General features: G+C 53.1%; 1 protein-coding gene and 1 pseudogene across 6 annotated transcripts in view; both read right to left on the bottom strand.

Moving 5' to 3' along the window:
* The window catches only part of TFAP2A (transcription factor AP-2 alpha), a 22484-nt gene extending 1760 nt beyond the window's left edge, over positions 1-20724 (bottom strand). Inside the window, exons 1-7 of one of the 6 annotated variants that reach the window (XM_055406172.2) lie at positions 20586-20724; positions 11508-11565; positions 11131-11368; positions 7983-8034; positions 5824-6055; positions 3820-3938; positions 1790-1931 (exon numbers count right to left, since the gene is read on the bottom strand). In XM_055406172.2, coding sequence (XP_055262147.1) covers positions 1790-1931; positions 3820-3938; positions 5824-6055; positions 7983-8034; positions 11131-11368; positions 11508-11565; positions 20586-20658 — 914 coding nt within the window. In that variant the 5' untranslated portion in view covers positions 20659-20724. The other 5 variants (XM_055406170.2, XM_055406169.2, XM_055406171.2 and 2 more) reach the window with 5 other exon arrangements.
* On the bottom strand, positions 13359-16086 carry LOC148774220 (uncharacterized; annotated as a pseudogene).
* Positions 20725-20762: the final 38 nt, after the last annotated feature.

Here is a 20762-nt window from a genome sequence, read left to right as displayed (position 1 = left end):
GTCTGTCTGCAGGACAGCTGACCTGACTCAGGGCCCCAGAGACAGACTAGGGGTGCAGGGCACAGCTGGGGAGACCCAGCCACCTCTCAGGCTCCATCCACACGTCTCCTGCTCCTTACACACTTCCACTGACGTCCCCCTCTCTCTTTCCACCTGTGTGCCTCTCACATCTCGCTGCACCAAACTTTTCTTTTTTTTTTTTTCTGTCTGTGCTGTGCCCTGTGGCATGTGGACTCTTAGTTCCCGCACCAGGGATCGAACCTGGTGCCCCCTGCAGTGGAAGCACAGAGTCTTAATCACTGGACTACCAGGGAAGTCCTGAACCAAATTTCTAACCCCCATTTCTCCCTCACACCAGGCATCCCTGACATAGGAAAACACATCACCCATTGGGAGAGAAAGGAAGGTGAGTAGGAAAGGCAGGGAGTCAGAAACACAAGCATCTCTTCCACAGCCAATAGCCTGCACCCATGAGCTGTCCTGCTCAAAATACTATAGAGCCCCTCTTCCCTGACCTTCCAGCATGACCTCAGCAGTCCGAGGTCTGGGGGCATGAACTCTCTACTCATTCACCTTCAAATCAGGGTGGGTGTGGAAAGAAGGAAAAACTTTTCTCGGGATTGCTTTACTCATAAAAAATAAAAGGCGCTTCAATACCCAAGTGTGGGGATAATTCAGTGGTTTGGGGAAGCAGAAACAGAAGTTTCAATCTTCCTTGCCACCTCCTTTCTCATGCATCCCTTCCACCCTCCCCCCAAAAAAATGTCTAGGTAAAATTGTGAGTGTGGGTGTGCTTAGGAAGCTAAAAGAGGGAAAAGTTGAAATACAGGTGATGAGGCCTACAGGGGTAGCTCAGTCTCTGAATCTGGGAAGCCAGGACTGACTGGGGCCTTCCTGAGGCAGCAGCAGCCTTTGGGTGGGGGCTTTGGGTAGGGGGCTTCGCAGGGGGGAGGCAGAATAGGGAATACTGGCAGGCTGCCTCCCCCAAGGCCAGTTGATGTCTCCCCAGGCCAGAAAGTGCCCCACCAGAGGCCTCAGCCTCTGCCCTCTGGATCTGAGCCCTCCTGGGACATGGACTTTGATAATTACGGGCTTCCAAACAAGCCTTTTAATTTCCAGAAAACATATCAAAACAGTCATTTTCTTTTCACACACCACCTGGAGAAGCCTATTCAGCCCAGGCACCGACGGGAATATAACTTGGGCCATTCTGAAACCGATTTGACATCTCGCCTGTAGGCTAGAACTTGTGGTGGGGGGTATGTGTGCAGCACTTTTGAGGAGGTCGAGAAAGCAAGGCAAGAAACGGGAGAAGGGATTAGGGTGGAAACTAGGCCAGCTTCTGACCTGAACATTTTGCAAGCCACTAGCTTAATCCTTGCCCTTGGAGAACCTATTGATAAGAGACAAAAACTGACACAGGCAAGTCTGTCCACTCCTTTAAGAACCTGGTTCTGATTTTCCTAAAATAACATAGTCACAAAGCCACACTCAGCTTCCCTCACATCCCCACTATACCCCATTTCCATACATGCTAATTTTTTTTTTTTTTTTAATGAGAAGGTAGGGCAGAAGGGAGGGGAAAGAGGAAAACACACACTCATAATCTTCCTTGTATTTCCTCTTTAAGCGCCATCATGGTTTATAAGATTGTGTTGTAATTTCAGCGATTACAACAACAAAACTGATTAACACAAAAGGAAAAGAGGCCAAAAGTGAGAGCAAAGACGATTTTGATGTTTCTCTTTGACAGTGAGACACAGAGACCCCGGAGAGGTAAATGTCTTACTTTGTAGCCAGGAGCATGTTTTTTCTTGTCACTTGCTCATTGGGATCGGAATGTTGTCGGTTGAGAAATTCAGCTACTGCTTTGGCAGGAAATTCGGTTTCGCACACGTACCCAAAGTCCCTGGCTAGGTGGACAGCTTCTCCTGGCAAGAGGAGGAAGGAGAGGGCAAGAGAATGAAAAAAGCTGGGATCAAGACTTCCAGCTCCCTTATTTTCTTAACCCAGCTGTTGCAGGAAACACAAACAACTTGTTTCCCCACTTCAGGCATTTTCTTTCCTTCATCTGTAGGGTCTAGCAGATGCATTTCTCAGAGAAAATGGCCACTTACCCTAGAAGGCTAAGATGATTTGAAAATGTAATTCCATCACCTCCCCTGATCATCCCCCACCCTGATGACATTCTCCCACCTTCTCTTTTAAAACGTTTCTTGTGTTCCAGCCTCACACCTATCAACGCGTTCATAAAATGATATTCATAATTACTCCTTGAGCTTTTCTGCAAGGGAACGACTCAGGGTTTACATTTTAACTTTATCGCATATAATTATCTGTTCATCCAAACCGATTAACCAAGAGGATTTGAGGGTCACTCCACTGAGTCTGTCTGTGTTGTTGATTTTCGAATCTTTGGTTTTAATTTCCTGAACCAGTTGGTTTTTACTGCAGGGCTTCCTGCCATTAGCTCCAGCTCCGGAAGAACGCATGCGCCAATTAGAGCATCAAAGCCCTCTCCGCGGAGCTTGTTTCCATAAAATGGAGCGGATCACAAACAATAACAGTTCTCCAGAAACTGCCTCCCTGCGATGGAACTCAACCCCCAGACCCATGCACACTCTCACACTACACCCAAAGTCGCTACTACTATTTTCTTTTCATATAATGCTTTCGGGGTCTGAATGGTGGGTTCCCAGGACACCGGTATTATTTTTAATACAGTGCTACTGTAATAAGTTTCTGGAACTGAACAATTGCCTATTCCTTAACAGTTACATGCGTTATCATTTTTGACACCATTAACAAATGGTTCACAGGATTTCTCCTCAAATTTGTGTTTTTAAATATTTTAAAAATTATTTACAATGCAAGAACCTGAATTCAGTTATACAATATCTCCTCCAATAGAAGATATAAGTAAGATAAAGCGCCATCTTTAAATATAAATGGTGGTTTTGAAATCTGCACCATAACTTAAGCTCCTTTTTTTCCTATTGGCATGAGACATTTCCAACAGAACACAAGGGAAAATGCAAGAGAACTATACATTCATTCCAACACACCCAAACTTTAGCCAATTTAGTATCAGACAACAAGGATCTGGAGGGGGTAAGAATGTGACTACCATAACTGGACTATGGTGTATATTGAAAGGGAGTGAGGACAGGATGAGCTTTTGTTTTGAGGGGTTTAGAAGCCTGTGTGTGTCTGTGTGTGCTTCAAAAACTGGCATGAGAAAGTTTTTGCAATGCTTATTTCTTTTTTCTTTTCCTATCCAAATAACTCAAAGTCTAAAACTGTTCATTTTTCTTCCTCTCCAGTAGAGAAGCACAATTAAATGAGAGATAAGGGAGCATATGTTTGGAAAACAAAAAGCTGAAAGGGCATATAACCCTGAGCTTTCAGGATGGTCTTAAATCAGGATGCAGGTCAAAGATTCCCAAATTAATTCAGGAAGTAATGGTCACGCATTTCTCAAAGGCAGATGTCAGAGTAGCTTAAGTGATTTACTGCTGAGCTCCATAAAGGAGACAGGAACTTGAAGAGTATGCAGTTCCTAAATTTTCACATTGTTTAGGTCAAAACTGGGTTGGGGGGGGGGGTGTAATTTGGTAGCAGAGGGAAAGAGGAAAGGAGGACAGGACTAAATGCAAATAGTTTTTTCACATGCAAGATTCCGTTCACTTCCAGCTATGTTCTCTGGAAAAAAATGAAATTGCACAGTTGACACAAAATATAACCAAACATCTGGCCACTGAATAGCATCCACTTTCCCAGGAGAAACTTCCCTTCTTGTTAGCAAGGGAACTCGCTTACCCTCTACTAGTGATGTGAGCAGGGTGACATTGGCAGCTTTACGCCTCCCTGCTGGCAGATTTAATCCTATTTTGTCCAGTTTTTCTCTTAAAGATCTTCCTCCATTTTTAGACTTCGCCCTGTTTCACAAATATATGTGAGAAATGGATTTAGAAAACATTCAGTCGCTCTGCATCCCACTGTACTCATTTTGACAACTTCCTAAAATGTGCTTTTAAAAATTAAGAATCCTGGCCCCAAGATATATAAGGAAACCTGGGAAGGAAAGATCATAGGAGATGCATGCTTTCTAGACTGTAAAGCACCCTCTGTGTTCACTTATTACTGCAACTATGGTGGCAGGTTAGAAGGTTTTGATTTCCCAACTCTCGAAGAACCACAAACAAATAAACACAGTTCTCATCTCCAGGGTGTGAAGTATTTTTGAGTTCAACTGATTATTGTATATTTTCCCTGTTGTTACAATCACACAAATCCCAATGGGGTCTTTAAATTGTCTTTGCAAGATCTGCTGTGAGCCTGTTCAGAGTAACCAAAGTTATCATCACTCTCAGGTTTCTTGCTCAGCTTCAGTCCCAGTGGGAAATTCATTTCACCAACTGTTTACATGCCATGTCACCAGCCTAACTGGAAATGTCAAAAGTTGGTATCAGCCTTTACAAATGTCACTGGAGGTGGTTCTAAATAGATGTCTAAATAGACTCCCATAATCAGAAAGTGGTTAAGATAAATTGTTTAAATAAAACAGCAAATTAATTAATTTCAGATTTTATTCCCTACTCAAGTGCTCTTTAATTGTGTGGATTAGATTATACTCCCCTAGGTAAACAGTCTCCAATACTGGGGATGGGGGAAGGGGTAGGAAGAGGCAGCAGTGGATTTAGATGTGTCAGTGAAAGATTACAAAGGGACGGCAAATGACTGTGAAGGAGGAAGAAAAGAGTAGAACAGCTGATGCTAAAATCTGCCCAAAAATGGTTCTGTAAGCCTTTGTATAGGATATACCCATCACAGCAGAACTCCGGGTCTATAAACAGCTATATGAATACATGTCAAAGAATGAAGTTTTGGGCCCACTTTATTAAAAACTAGTAAGAAGCAGAAAATATCTGGGACAGCTCAACGCAAGACCCACCACACACAACCCTGGGTGGGACCCCGAGAAGTAAAAAGCCCACAGGAGGGACAAACTGCCCTGAGGGAAGGTGCTTCACCTCGCTGACCCTCATAAAATCTTATCTAGGAAACGAATCATTCCAATCTCGCGCGCGTTGAGATGAAAATTCCTGACCACGTAAGGCAACATGCAAACATAGGTAGCGACCGCGCAAAACGCACCATGCCTTGCACGTAACCGTGCCTTGCACGCTGGCTGGCACGGGCGTATGCTGCGCATCGGAATTATTAGCGCAAGCCCCTCGGGCCCGTGGGGCCTGGGGTGACGGGGACGCGGGGGCGTGGCGCGCTGACTCTAAAACAAACCATCGTCTTCTGCTTAAAACCCTAATCAAGGGCCTCAAGCCCTCTGCGATCAGAGACCCTGCATGGAGGCAAGGAAAAGTGAGCCGCCCGAGCTGAAGTTTTCTTAGGCCTGCGACGCGGGCGCGAGGAGGGAACAAGCGGGTGCACGGCGCCCCGCGGCTGCCGCGGCCGGGACTGAGTCCGCCGCGGAGCGAGCTGCGCGTGCGCGCGGGGAGGGGCGGGGGGCGGCCGAGCGCCCCGTGAGCGCGCCGTGCCGGCCGCGCGCCCCTGGAACGACGGGGCGCGCGCGGGCGCGCGGGGAGGCGGCGGAGTGCGCAGGCGCGCGCCACCTCGCCCCGCCCACCCCACCCCCAGCTCCCACCCACTCGGTTCTACGCTCTTTCTCCCCGCCCCTTTCTTCTCCCGCGGAGGGCGGGCCCTGGCGCGAGGCCCGTCTGCGTCACCGGCCCGCGCAGGCGCAGTGCTTCTCCCCGCCCCTCTCTGCGCGGCCGCGGGGCGGGGCGGGGCCGCGCCGGGCCTCACCTCCTCAGCACTCCGCCCAGCAGCGAAGCGTTGAGACACTCGGGCGGCGAGAGGCGCCGCTGTACTTCCGCCACCGTGACCTTGTACTTCGAGGTGGAGCTGAGCAGCGAGAGGCGACCCGGAACTGAACAGAAGACTTCGTTGGGGTTCACGACGCCGCCGAAGAGGTTGTCCTTGTTGATGGGGATGGCGGACACGGCGTTGCTGTTGGACTTGGACAGGGACACGGGGCCTGCGGAGACACGTGGGGAGGCCGCGTGTGGGCGCCGGGCCCTGCGGGGCCCGGGCCCCTCGCCCCTCGCCACCACCCGCCTCACCCGCGTCTCCTCCAGCCCCGAAAACCCCACGGCTCCTTCCCCACCTGCCCTAGTGCCTCCGGCTCCACGCCGTCGGGAGTGGGAGCCTGAGCCCCCCGGCGACCCCGCCCCGCCGGGACCCCCTCGCCCTGGACCCGCTGCGGTGCTGCCTAGAGGCGCTCTCAGCATCGCGGCACACTGCGCCCCGGAGCCGAGAAAAAAGCCCCGTGTGGACTCGGGGGGGTGGGGAGAAACTGCCCAAAGACCCATAATTAAAATCAGCCAAGAGCCTCCACGGCTAAAGCAGCCTGTAAAAATGAGCATCTCAGTCGTGGCACCCAAGCCGAGAAGCGGGGGATTCAAGTTGTCACACAGCGCACACGCCCCAGCCTTTTGATAAATGGTCCTTTCCCTCTCCCCCTCCCCCTTACATTTATCTGTGAAAAGGGGTTTTGGAAGTCCATGCCAAGCCCAGTTTTGAATTGAGAAAGAGGATAAAGAGGCCTACCATGGAATACTAGCTATGTGTTCTTTCGACGAGCAAAGAGTTAACAGTCCCTACGCTTAAGCGCCTTCTTTCGGAAAGGGGGGAGGGGGAGGATATATTCTTATTAGTTAAAATCACAATCTCTTCATTGTTGGATTCCCCCATACTTGGGGGGAAAAAAATGCAAGGCCAGCAGGAAATGGACCAACATGTTACATTTCTAACACCAATATAATTCACATGCATTCACAACCATTTAAATACAGTATGCGTTTGTATTAAAATTCCACATGGAGACATACTACATAATACATGCTTATCTCAGTACTCTCTCTTTAATGGGGATATTTTAGACGTATAGGGAGGGGGGGACTCTAGGTTTTGGATAGATCACTTGTGACATTAATAGCTCTGGGGAGGCTAATAGAGACAATAGGAGTTAAACGAACTCTTGAGAGATTACTAATAAAAGAGCCAATTATCATGTCGACTTGGAAAGAGCATCTCTTAAGATTTATCCCTTGCACATCTAATTTGACGTGACAAAGACTTCACAGATGCAAAAATGAAACTTTAAACTCGCTAACAACATACTGATTGGGGTTAGAAATGAGAACAGTTTTATATAGCATCATCCTCTGGTGGTGCCTAGAATCCTGAAATGTAACGTTGCCACTATAACCAAGGGGAAAAAAAAGCTGCTGTGAATAGCATTTAATCCAGTAAACTTTATTTTACTCACTAAATGCAACATAAATTACAAATCCATCCAAATCACTTGACACTTTTAAAAAACAATTTCTGCTCGAACAATTATGCTTATAAACCTGACATCTTCAAGAGGCTCATTTTAACCAAAAGCCAAATTTTTGCTAACCTAATTCACAAAGTTTAAAAAACCCTTCAACACCTAATGGGAAAGTCAGTATAAGAGCTTGAAAGTTTTTTTTTCCCCCATCTGCTAAGGAGTGCTGTCTTTATTATCTGCCCCCATATTAATACTGAATTACTTGCACTGTTTCTGGCATTATACACTTCCTATAACACTCATGGCCACTCACGCAGTGGATTAACTAAACTGTTAAAACTGTTTCAAAATTGAAATGCCACTTCCAAATCTTCTCAACTAATACACATTTCATGTGTTTGTCCAGATATCATTAAACTAAATTAAATGGTCAAGTCATGAACCAGAAAAAAGCTAGCCTGTTGCCATTACTAAATCATTTGAACACTGCTGTTCTATGCCTATCTATTCGCTAATTCTGAGCCTTTAGGAAATCCTACTTGAAAAAAATAAATACACCTCTGCAAGTTCTTTTAAATAGCACTATGCCTGTAAGGACATGCTTGGAATGCAGAAGGAAATGGCTTACCTTTCTTAATTACAGTTTGATCTGGGATGTTAATACCCGGGTCTTCTACATGCTGCAACAAAAGGATACACATGGATGTAAGTGTATAATCAAAACAAAAGGAAATGAATATTTCGTGCAAGATAGAGGGAGGGGAAGGTGTAGACTCGAAATCCCCCCTCCCATCTGGTGACATTTATATATAAACATCTCATCTTGGCTTATTGGAATTTGGGGCTTTGCAGCTCAAGAGGTTTCACTGTACACCAACGGCCAATTTCTCGACCCCCAGCAAATAATCTGCATTTGAAGGAGGTGGGAGTGGGAAACAAAACTTTCTTTGGAAATTAAATCGAGTTTGGGAACACCTAATCTTTCTCACAGCCTGCTCAACCTTTCAAAATACACCTAGCTTTAGTTTGGCGCCTCAGCGGCTTCGGACTTCAGTGATTCCACTGTTCAGGCAGCAAAAGCCAGAGAAACACAATAGAAATGACAGAGGCGGGAGTGGCCTGGGAGTACTGGAAACGTTTTAGGTGATGTGATAAAGAGCAAACGTGTATATGCACCTTCACTTACGGAGAAACAACAACAAAAATAATTTTAAGGACGACTGTCTAAATTGAATATCAAATATCAAATTGGATATGAAAATGATAAAAAGAAGGGCGGGAGCCTTTGAGGTTTCCCTGCTGTGTCCAGCAGCAGATTTGTTAGTGTGGGCTGCTTTTTTTTTTTTTACAGATGGATGGGTATACGTGTGTGCTACAATCAAAACGTGATTAGAAAGTAAAATGAAATCATGTTTTCTAATGCAGAAACTGACAGGCAATATAATGTCTGGCTGTGTTTACAAATTAGCACCAGGGCTGCTGAGATAGAAGATTTCGCAATCGTTACCAAACGGAGGCATTACCATTTAAAAAAACTATTACTTCCTTCTCTAGTCTTTGTCCAACAATAATACTGATTCGAACATTTTCCATTCTGTCTTGGATTTATGCTCCTGTTAATTGTGCCTGATCACAATGATTCCGGGTGGATGGTACTAAGTTGCTTTATTACAGGTTTTATTATACTCAATGCTCTCATTTGTAACTTGCCTAAAGTGCTTCTGGATTTAAGTATAATTAAATTGAGAAATGTTCAGAAATGACTACTGCTGCAGTTCTTGTGTTTTAACTATATGGGGAAATATGATCCCTTTATGCATGCACCCTAAACCCATAAAGTAAATGTAGTGTGGCATAATACTTTTATTTGTGTTATTTCTAGACCTTGTCCATACAGGGAAGACTGTTAAGTTTAAAAACCCCACTGAGATATTAATGATTAAATAATTTTCACCATCGATTTGATTTTCTTAAATATTTGGCGCTCGTTCTCATTAAAGGTTAACTGTTGCAGCAATGGGAAAATTGAAAACAACCCTTTTCCTGACCCAAATTCCTTTGAAAGAATTTTTTCTTAAAAGGTTGGGGGAGGGAAGGGGAAGAGCAGCAACTGGGTTTCCTTGTTTTTATTTGATCTTTTGGTTAATTTCTCCTATAGGCCAATTTCACCACAAAGAGTGACTATACAGGTGTTAAGAATTCACACCAGCCACTTTGGAATTTTTTGCAAAGTAGAGCAATTCTAATTCACAGTAAGTTTAAAAAGCTTGCAACGTTATTTTGCAATTCAAATATTTCCAAGGAGCAGACTAGGATCAGGACTCAGAGACTCTTCGGGAAGGAGAACTCAAATGGTCACAACTTCCAAGTTTGTTTTTTAATGGCCCTTCTCCCAGCTATTCCTCCTCTCATTTTACTTTCCAAGAAATGCACTATGTAATATGTTTCTAAAAACATGTATGAAAACACAGACATATGCATGCACACAAGGCTTACTAAACCCCACACTGGATCAAATGCCTGCTTTCCTGCTTTCCATGCTAGGCTGCTAAACATAACCAACAAATTTCAGTGATTAACTAGGCCAAATGAGAGATGTAATAAATTTTCTATTTCCCTATGTAACTTAAATAATGTTTTAAATTCACCAAGCAAGCAGGTAAGTTCATCTGACCATTTTCTTTGCAATCTAATGCAGTAATCATTAAACTGTCAACGGACATATTGCTGCAATATTTGATGCAGTAATTTGAAAAAGCATTTTAGCAAAAATCACATCCAGATACATTTCCTCTCCAAAGAAAAGCAGCATTAACAGAGCCTTTACAGCTTTAATAAAATTATTGGCTTGTTCTAATTCCATTTCAGGAAGGTTGTGAGGAAACCATAAATATGTAGAATTGAAGCAGAGATGCTGGTTTAAATTTAATTTCAGAAAGTATTTTCAAATTATCAATAGCCTGGTTTGCATTGCCAAAGAGTAAATGTGCTAATACCATGCTTATTTAGAAATCATCGAAAACTGCATTTATTGATAACTGAATTAGAACTCAAAGACTGCATTGCCCAATAGTCTCAAAACATTAAAGTAATATGGGGGTGTAGCAGGTCCTGATGGGCGTTGGGAACCCAGCTAATGATTTATGAGGTCAGCACTTAGCACCCCTAGGAAGAGAAAAAAGGCTGCATTTAATGTCCTCCTGTTCGGATTTGCCACTTAGTATTCTTTAATCAGGGTAGGGTATACACGTAACTTACAGAGACCCCCTAGCACTCATAAAATCCGGTCAAAATAATTTTCTTCGTGTGTCTTTTACACTTTCTTTTAAATCGCTAGGGCATTTAAATGAGCTCTTTTGAGCCACTCTAACACGTCTTTCAGGACTGGGAGAAACCCCCACGTCAGACATAGCGGTGGAATCAGGTCCTCTCATAATCGAAACAGTTTACTGTCGCCGAAAGGGGAAGGTAGCGTCCACGGTGACACTCGTCTGATTTATAAATGGTAACGCAGGCATTGTTTGAAGGAGCTCTGCGAACCATTGTTCTCCCGGCCCAACTCTCAACTACTTTTGAGTCTTTGGCGTGCGGTTGTCTAGGTGGGTCCTCAAAGGGTCCACCCGATAAAACAAAAGGAGATTTGGAGAACATAAACAGCGGGGAGGAGGAAAGCCCAGTCCCCGGGGCTGGACGTTCCAAGGGGGACCCTTTCCCGGGCGTGGGTGAGCGGGGACCGCGTTTGCTCTCGCGCCGCCCGCGCGCGCGCGGCCTCTTACCGGCACGTCCTCGATGGCGTGAGGTAAGGAGTGGAGCGGGAGGTCTCCGAGTCCGGAGCCAAGCCCGTGGGGGCCGTGCAGGAGGTCCTCGTGCCGCCGGTAGTCCCTGCGAGGATCCAGGCCCGACAGCTGGTGGGGCAGCCCCCGGTGCGTGTGCAGGAGCCCAGACTCCTGGCTCTGCCTCTGACCGGGCCAGCCCGGGTGCTGCGGCTGCGGCTGGGCGTGCAGGGGGTTCAGGCTGTAGGGGTCGTTGACGTGGGAGTAAGGATCTTGCGACTGGGGGTAGATAGGCTGGTAGGGCGGGGGGAAGTAGGGGGGCTGGAAGTCGGCATTGGGGGTATGGGACAGCGGCGGGGCGCTCGTGTAGGGAGATTGACCTACAGTGCCCAGCTGGGGCAACCGTGCCGTCCCGTTGCTGGCGCCGTCGTGACGGTCCTGGAAGAAAGCGAGGCCAAGGGGAGAGAAGACGGCATCAGGCGTCGGGCCACTCCGCCAGGCTGCGTGCGAAACCGCCCGGCCCGGCCCGCAGACCGCCGCGAGGAACCAGCCCTCCGCGCGGCTTTGGCAGAAAATTCTCCAAAAGCGAAACGGGCCCTTCCTTCCCCAGTCACAGGGAAATTTCGCCGGTGCCAATCGAAGGGGCATAAGAGGCTCTCCTTAGGCGTTTCTTGCAAAGGGGGGAAAAGGCAGAAACCGGACTACAGCCCGCTCAGCTGCAGAGGGAAACCTCCCTTAAGCAAAATTAAAATTCCTAGTAAATATTAAACAGCCAGAAGCAGCCGTTTCTCTGTCCCTGGGTTTGAACCTGCCTGCCACGGCGTTATTGTTTACCCTGTTCCATTTATTTGGAGGGGGATAAAAATCATGCCCATTCAAAGACTATTACCATTTCATGACTATTTAAATAGAAACATATTTCGTAGAGGGGCTGTAAGGAAAGCCCACGTTTAAATTACCAGCTCAAAGAAGGTTTTTAACTGCGGGATGGGGGGCTGTCTTTTCCGCTTCCTCACTTAGGAGCCTTTTTCTGGACAGAGTCGATTTATGAGAGCGACGGGGAAGAGGGGGACGTCAAGTAAAGGTTTAAAATGCAAAGATTCAGCCTTATATTGGGTTTAAAAGAGAGGTGCGCCCTGGGGCGGAGGCCCCCGCCCCTTCCACCCCAGCCCCAAAGGGCAGAAGAAACGCCTGACTTCCGTTCCTCTATTGCAATTCGTTTGCAAAACAAGCGAACGGAGTTGATTCCAGGGAATGCGAACCCTCGGAGGTTCAGCCCCGGGCCCCGGGGGGAAGAAGGGGCACGCCGGGCAGCGTTTTTCCTGCATCCGGATTAAGCATCAGATGTTGAGCACGTCCCGGGAACAAGTGAAGAGGCGAGGAAATACAGATGAACGCGGAGAGAAAACACGCTGGGGAAGTAGCGGCGAGGTGGGTGTGCGAGCCGGGAGAGATCGCGAGCGGGGGCGGGGGGGACCGCGTTCGACTGAAGGATGGAAGAGCCGGAGAGGACCTGGAAGGGGGGGCGGGAAACGCAAACGAGGAAAGACGGGCGCCCTGAAGGAAAACCGGGCAAGGACCCCGAGGTCTCGGGCCGCTCCGCAGCCCCAGGTTTCCAGACTAGGATTCCTAAGGAGGCAGGGGTGGGGGTGGGGATGGGACTCACCATAGCTGAAAAACTGTGAACTAACATCTGCGAAGAGTCTGGGGTAACGAGTCAGGGTGGAAAACAAGCAAGCGCGGAGAGCCCGGCTGCCCCGCCGCCCGAGCGCGCCCCACACAAAAGGCGCCCCGCGCCACCCAGGACTCCGGTCACCGCGCCGCCGCTCCCCCGGGCGCCGGAGCCCCGCTCTGGTCCATCCGAACTTGAACCACTGATTCGAGCGGCGCCTTCAGCTGGTCGAACCCACGGTCTCTATCCTGCCGCGATCGGGTAGGATTCAAAGTTCCTTAAAATTTTGGAAAAAAAAAAAAAAACCCGAAAAGGCAAAAAAAGCGAAAAAAAAAAGTGTGTGTGTCTGTGTCTGTGTGTGTGTGCGCGCGTGTTCCTTAATCCGTGTCTCCCCCTCTTTCCTGAGCCGCGGCTTCGCTTGAGCTTCTAATAACCGCGCTGGGCAGCGTTCCTGGAGCCTCCTAATAGCAGATATTCATGACTATTAATATTACACGAATACTTAATAAGGGAAGAATGCCTGGAAATCGAGCGTGAAGCGGAGAGGCAACTCGCGCCGGAGCCGGCTCTCAATGCAGTCCATTGACGGGAGCCTCAGTGTAGCAAATCGGAGGTGGGGAGAGGCAGCGCGAGAGACAAAAAGCGGGCGAGAGAGGGAGCGGGCGAGCGCGCGGGGGGCCGCGGCGCGGCGGCTGGCGAATCACAGGGAAGGGGCAACATTTTAAAAGGTTGCAGGGCAGGCCAAAGCGAAAGAGAAAGAGGGAGACGGGGAGACCGAGCGCGAGCGCGCGGAGAGGGGGAGAGTGTGTCTTGCGTGCGTGTGTGAGAAAGAAAGTGTGGGCGCGAGAGAGGAGCCCGGAGTGGGGAGAGGGGAGGGCGCGCCCGCGAGGAGCGGGGAGGAGGGCGGGGAGGAGGGGGAGGGGAGGGAGGAGGGGGCCGCGCCGGCGCGCGCGGAGGGGGCGGCCGGGGGGAGGGGGAGGGGAGAGGAAGCGAGCGAGGACAATCAGACCTAAAAGGCTGGGGCAGACCTCGGCGTGCCGCGGGGGCCGCGCGGCGCGGCCGGGCGCTCCCGGGGACCGCGGCCGGGCGTTCCAAGGGCTCTCGGGCCCCGAGCTGCGGCTGGCCGGGCCTCTCCGGCCGCGGGCTCCTCCGCTCCGCAGCCGGGCCTGGGGCGCGGGGTCCGGCCGCCCGCCGCTGCGCGGCTTCTCCATGGCCCGGCGCCCCCGCCCGGGATCGGCTCTCGCCTGGGCCGCCGCTCTCTTGCTTCCCGCCGCCTCCGGGGACCGGCCGCTCTGCGCCGCCGGCCGCCCCGCCCTCGGCTTTCCGGGGCCGGGGCTCGCGAAGGAGGGGCGGGGGTGCGGGAGCACCGGGCCGCGGCCCGGGGCGCGCAGAGACGCGAGGCGGCCCAGCCCGGGCGCCGCTGGCAGGGGCTCCCCGCTCTCGGCGCAAACCCGTCCGACTGGCTGGGCCACTCCCGCCCGACGCACCCCCGGATGACACGGCTCGCTCTCCCCCGGCCGCCGCTGCCAGTCTGCCCGCCGGGGTGTCAGAACAAGCGGCACCTCGCCTCCTGCATGTCCCTGCAGAGCCCGGCATAATTAGACAGCCCCGAGCCGGCTCGGAAACCCGAAATCCCTGCTCCGGCGCTCGCCACCGCAAAGTTGTTGAAACAGCCTTCACTCTGTTTTCTCCTCCTCTCTCTCCTCTCGCTACTCGTCTTTTTTTTTTTTTTTTTTCCCTTCCCTTTGCTCTCACTCACACGCATATGCACACGACACGCCCCAACAGGGTCCCCACTCTGGGGGTGCAAGTTCATCGCTTCCCACCTGGGTCCCCCGGGCGCCTCGCGCCGCTTTGGACCCCGCCCGCCGGGACTTTCGGCCTTCGAGAAGGGGGATGCCCGAGCCCCAGGCCACGGCCAGAGGAGGCTTAGGAGCCCGCTGTCACCCCGACCGGTCCGCAAAGGGCCCCCCGGCCCTGAAAACAAAGCGACTGGTCTGACAGGGAGTCAGTCTCTGCGCCCCGCACCAGCCAAGCCACGAGTCCCCAGCTAAGCAACCGACCCCTTGGCAAGTGACTCCGTGCCCCATTCACAGGGGGAAGGAAGGGCGAAACAGGAGGGGCTGGGAAAGGAAAAAGAATTAAAATAGTCCACGGAGAGGAGAGGAGGAGGAAACGGGGAGCACGACGTTCACCCAAGCGCGGGTTCTCGCTTCAAGGGAAGACCCCGCCGCGCCCCGCACAGACCTCTACGCTCCACATTCCCAGCTCCAAATGCCAAAAAGAAAGAAAGAGGAAGGGCGGGTGGGAGAGCCAAAGCCGGGACTGCCACCTACTATTTACGTAGGTAGTCTCTGGCGGCGGCCCCCTCCCCAGCACCCCCTGCCGTGATTCATCGGCTCTTTCTAGCTGGGGGCTAGAAGGGCTCTGGGGCAGCTACCGCCAGGCCCGTGTTCCCGGGGCTTCCCCGGCTCCCCCACGAAGCCGAGCTCCCGGGACTGTGGGTTTTGAAACGGGCTCCAAGGCGGCGCGCTCTATCGGCCGGGCGGGCTCCGCGCATCGGAGGCTGTGGGTAGCCCCGCCGGGATTCCCACGGCCACGCAGCCGAGGGCGCGGCGGCCAGCACGCTCCCGCCTCCACCCCAGGGATGCGCCGACCCAGTAGCACAGAGCGAGAAGCTGCCTAGAACTTCTCAAATAACGCAGGGTACTGGAGGAAGCCCCGGAGCCGTTCGGTGGAGGAGTGCTCCCAAACTGAACCGGCTCACGCGGAGGTGCGCCCCCGCTCAGAGCGCAGGATGCGAGCCCCTTCTCCAAAAGGGAGGGGGCCTTTTTAGAGCGGATTGGGTGGAGGAGTGGTAGAAAGAAAAGAAAGAATGTTAAAGATCAGAGACAAAGAATTAAAGAGGGAAAGGGTATTCCCTTTCTCTTTCTGGTGACCTGGGCCCTCAGAAGCTCGTTGGAGAGACAAGCAGAGTTCAGAGACGCCTGCCCAGCTGCCGGCAATCACTTCAAAAACCCACGCTCGTCTACACTTAGCCGCACTCAAAACTGGTCCGGAGAAAATCCGGGTGGGGGGGGAGTGGGACAGGGGCTGCGAAGGAGGAGAATGAAAGAAGGGAACGTCCTCAGCCCTCCTCGCCAGCTTCTCCCCTGCGCTCTTCGGGCGAATCGGAGAGGCGGACGCTGCGCTGGGCAAAGTTTGTCCCACCCGCCTCTCGCAGCTGGCGGCGAGGAGAGGAGGGAAGCGGAACTCCGAGCCTGCAGCCGCGGGAGAGACTGCGCCCGCGCCGCGCTTACCTCGCAGTCCTCGTACTTGATGTTGTCCGTCAGTTTCCAAAGCATTTTCATGGATCGGCGTGAATGGATTTGGCCCCTCTCCGCCTCGCACCCAAGTGGAGCTACTCTCTGGGTAAGCGCAAAGTGCCGGCTGCGGGCGGCGAGCGCAGGAGGAGGGGGAGGGCGAAGAGGAGGAGGGTGAGGAGGAGGAGGAGGAGGCGAGGAGGGAAGGAGCTCCCGTGTGCGCTCGGAGATCTCCCTCTAATGGTAGAAACTTTTCCCTTTTCCTGCTCTTTACCAACAGCCTAATCGCCTCATTAGCATATCAACAATAGTCCAATTGCTCGCCAGCACCACAATCTGCCGCCGGCCGCTCCGACCCAGGTATAAAGGCCTCTGCGAGCCGCGAACTCGCTCCTAGAGCGCACGCCCGCCCGGGAGCCCACGGAATCTCCCCTGAGCCCCAGAGCGCGCCGCTGAGCCGGCGTCCCCGGCCCCGTGTCGCCCGAGTCGTCGTCTCTCTCCTCTTTTTCTCGTCCCGGCCCTGCGCACGGTCCGAGCGGCCGCTCCCGGGGCCCAGCTCTCCCAGCACCTCTCCCCATCCCTGCCTCCACCAGCGGTTCCGTCCTTTCGGGCCCTGTCCAATTTTAGCAGAAATGCTTATCCCTTTTCTCAATTAAGTATAACCATCAACCCAAGGCCGGCGACATCACTCCAGGATTTTTTACCCAGCCAGAGATCGCCTCCGCTGCCGCAACCGACACCTCCGGCCGCAGGGCCCCGGGAGTTTTATTGGCTTCGCGCTTCACCACCCCACCACCCCCCCATCCCCAGGTTGGAGATTTTTGCCAAACGGCTTCAGTCGCTCGTCTGGGGTTTGCCATCCTTTAATTGCCGCGTGTAAAATAAAAAATGTACCCTGAAGAGGTTGCTTGACAGCTCCAGGGGTTAAATGCTTTTCCTCGCATTTGTACGAAGCTAGAGCCGACAGATAATTCAACGTGGTATTTGGGCTAAGGGCTTCCTAGGTGAGATGTGGACAGGAATACGGAAACTCCTACGGAGGCTCACACACGCTTCTGGAGTTGAGCCGAAATACCGACATGAGTGCGCCGTGTCATGCATGCATCAAAATAAATCGCTGGGAACCAACCCTTTGCTGTGCTAATCTGCTCCAGTTTTCCCAAGATTCCCCTTTTTAATTAAAGCAGGGAGAGTTCCTTCATGATTTGGTGCTGTTACTAACGCGGGCGCGCTCGCGGCGCAGTGCCCGGCTGGCGCGGAACCTGGAGGCCGGGGAACCACCCCCTAGTCCGGGTCTGCCAGTCTAGGCTCCCCGGCTCCACGCAGGGATCTGCGCGCCCCACTCGGGCTTCCTGTTTTGTTTTTTTTCCTATGGTGAAACAGGGCAAAAAAAAAATTTTTTTTTTTTTTTTTTAAGAAAGAACGACCCAAGAAGATGTGATGTTATCCTTAGAAATACAGAGGGGTCAATTTCCCCCGTGAGCGTCCTCGTTTGTCCTCCGTAAAAAACTTTCTTTCTCCCTCTGCAACCCTGCAAACCACTCCCCCCCAACCCCCCTACCCCCAGCAACAGTAGGTTTCGCCTCTGAGTTGCTCTAGTAACGACCTCTGATTCCGTCTAGGCCTGTTTCTTGCAAAACTCCAGGCCTCCCAGTTTTCTGCAGGGGCGGGGGAAGGAGGGTAAGAGGCTGTGGCAAATAGGAGCGTTGCTTAACAGGTGGAAGGAAGGCGAGAGGAGGGAGACCCCCCTCCCCAAGCTGCCCAAGGGCAAGTCTCCCTCCAAAAGACCGCCGCCAACTCCCCAAGAGTGGGGAGCAGGCCACAACCAACACGGTCCCCCAACGACAACAACAAAACTTTAAAGTTAGGAGGGCGACCAGAGCTAGGAGGGGGTTCCGAGCCGTCGGTGGGGGCTCCCTCCAGAGGCACCAGGCCCTCCCTTGCACTCCCTATTCCCACCTGCACACCAACCAGCACAGCCTCTTGGCTGAACCCAGCTCAAGACTCCGCACGGTACTCCACCCTCAAAAATGGTCAACTTCCAGCCTAGCGCCACGCACCCTGCGGGCTGCCCCCAGAGCCGCCGCCCAGCAGCAGAAGCTGGACGTCGGGAGCGGAGGGCGGCCTGGAGCACCGACACTCTCCCAGCGACCGCCCCAGCCCCGGAGAGCGATCCGTAGGCCACGCTCTGGGCTGGGAGCAGGGCAATGTACTCCATCACGTCGCCAGCGCCCCCAGTGCGCTTGGGGAGCTCTTTAAGTTTCGCTTTCTTTCTCCTTGTGGGCTGGGGAAGGCATGTAAAGGCCTCGGTCTTATCCACCTTCCCCCTTCGCTGACCCGAGCCCCGCGGATCTCTGGCTCCGCACCCGCCTGGGCTGCTAAACTGTTGTTGTTTTCCCGCCGAGGGCGCCTTTGAGGTGCAGATTGGGGCCCGAGGGCTCCGCGGCGCCGAGCGCTTTAGAAAGGCCCGGGCGAGCGTCCCGTCGCCCCCGGAGCCAGCGAGCCCGCGCTAGTGTGAGCGTCATTTCCACCACAAGCCTCTTCATTGCATGTCAATGCTCCGGCCTGCCCGGGACCCCAGGACGGCAGCGCCGGGCCTGGCGGCAGGGGTCGAGGGGTGTCCAGGCCTGGCCTGGGGGCGTGTAAAGGGCGTTGGGAGAAGAGTGAGTTATCGGTGTGAGGGACAGACACCTGAGAGAGGCCAAGAGACACCCAGGGAGACGGGATGCTGCCATTGTCGCCTGTGGTGGTGGCAGTCACCACCAAGTGGGCCCCAGGAGTCAGCAGGCCCAACCTGGAGGACCTGGCCCCTACAGACCCCAAATCCGCCTGCCCCACCAGAGATACCAGCTTCCCACTGCTGGTTAAACTGAGCCCGCCGGGAGGCAGGCCCACGGTTCACTCCTGTTTCCTTCAGGCTACAATCTTGCTGCTTCCGAACCTCACTGGGGCTCACTGGAGGCCCAGCCCCCGGCCAGGCCTGCACTCCTGGCCTTTTCTCACCCCGAGGATTTCTGCGCCAAGTTCACCAGGGTTGAGGAGAAAACCGACAGACCTCAGCTTTCAAAGAGCCCCCAGGCTTCACCCTCCAGAGAAGAGAACGAAGAAGGTCCCTGAGATGAACAGGACAAGAGAGGGAGAGAGTGGGTGCTGGAGATCTGAGTTCGGAGTGGGATTTGCACCCTTAAACCGCCAACTCTGGAGATGAAGCTGCACTTGTTTAGGTTTCATTGGGAAGGAGAGGCTTCAAAGACCTCCCAACTGATAAAATAATAAGTACAAGGAAAGAAAGAAAAACATCGTGTTGACTTCCTTTTCCCGACTCCAGAGAGCGAGGTGAAGATGGGACTTCTCTGAACTTTGCTTCTCTTGGCCAGAACTGAAATAAGCGAAAGAACTCGCCCCGGAAGGCGCAGGGCCTCAACTTTTCTTTTGGAAGTTCCGGGGCCTTCCATTCCAATGGGCCCGCAGGCTTTTCGGCACTCAGAATCTCGCCCCAAGAGGCCTTCCCTTGGCTAGGGCGAAAAGAGGGCCCGGCGGTTCCCATTAGGAAATCGGCGACAGGGGAGAGGCTGCTCTCCTCACCAGCCTGGCCAGAGCCTCCCTGGTTTCGCAGGGAAATATCTGGAAGGTAGGAGGAGGACGCTGAACCTAAGGCTCCCTTGGCGGAGGTCGGTCGGGCCCCGGGCTCAAGGAGCGAAGTATCTGGAGTCTACTTGGCCTCGCGGTGCCTGCGGCCTAGTCGGGCCAACGTCGGGAGGCGTTGGTTTCGACCAAATCGAGGCCTTCTGCCGCATCCCTCGCCACTTGCTGGCCCCCGCCAGTCACCCCCACCCGGAGCCCAAGCGATGAAAAAAATACTAGCTTCGGGAACAAGCCGGAGTGAGAAGCTCAACTTGGCTCAAACTCTTTAAGGCTTTCCCCGAAAGAACCCGCTCGCCGGCGCGACCCGTCCAGCCGGCCACCTCTCTAGTCTTCCGGGCCTGTTGGTTTCCCCCAAATGTGGAGCCGGGAAGAGAGACAGGTGCACGGGAGCCCCGGCTCACGCGCAGCCCTGGGGTCCAGGGCGAGACCGGAGGCGCAGCGAGCATGGAACCTTCCTCCCGGCGCAGCGCACCCCCGCCCCGCGCCCTGCCCCCGCCCGGATGAGTCATCCAGCCCAGTTTCTACTTGGGGGGTGGTGGCGGGGCGGGGGGGCCCGGCGGCTGTAGCGCAAACCACAAGTGACCCCCGGGGCCACCTGTGGAGCGTGCGCCGGACTTTCCCCCGCGCCCGGCCGGCCGGTGGCGCGCGCGGCCCCCAGCGCCGCGGCCGCCGCCTGCGCCCGCTCTCTCCCGGGAGCACTCCCGGGCGCTGCCCCGCGCGCCTCCCCAGCGACTCCGCCGCCCTGGGCCGCGGCTCCCGCTCTCCGCCTCCCCCCGCCCGGCCCCCTCCCCCGCTCCACCCCCGCCCACCTCAGCCCCAGCCAAGGCAAACCCCCGTACCTGCCAGTCCCCCATTTTGGCAAGTATGGACATCGCGGCTCGGCGCTCCTGGCGACGGGTCCCCGCCGGGCATGGGCTGTAGGGCTCGGCCGGGCCCGCTCCCTGGAATCGCTTAGGCAAATCCTCCTTTTTTTACCTGCTCACCAACATCTCACCTGGTCATAAAGAGCTGGGTTG

Source organism: Moschus berezovskii, chromosome 23, assembly GCF_049115385.1.
Source record: "Moschus berezovskii isolate FMDL1 chromosome 23, NW_MosBer_1.0, whole genome shotgun sequence".
In the NCBI taxonomy this organism is placed as follows: Eukaryota; Metazoa; Chordata; class Mammalia; order Artiodactyla; family Moschidae; genus Moschus; species Moschus berezovskii.
Note: the sequence above shows the minus strand (reverse complement) of the source record. Positions and strands in the feature narration are given on the sequence as shown.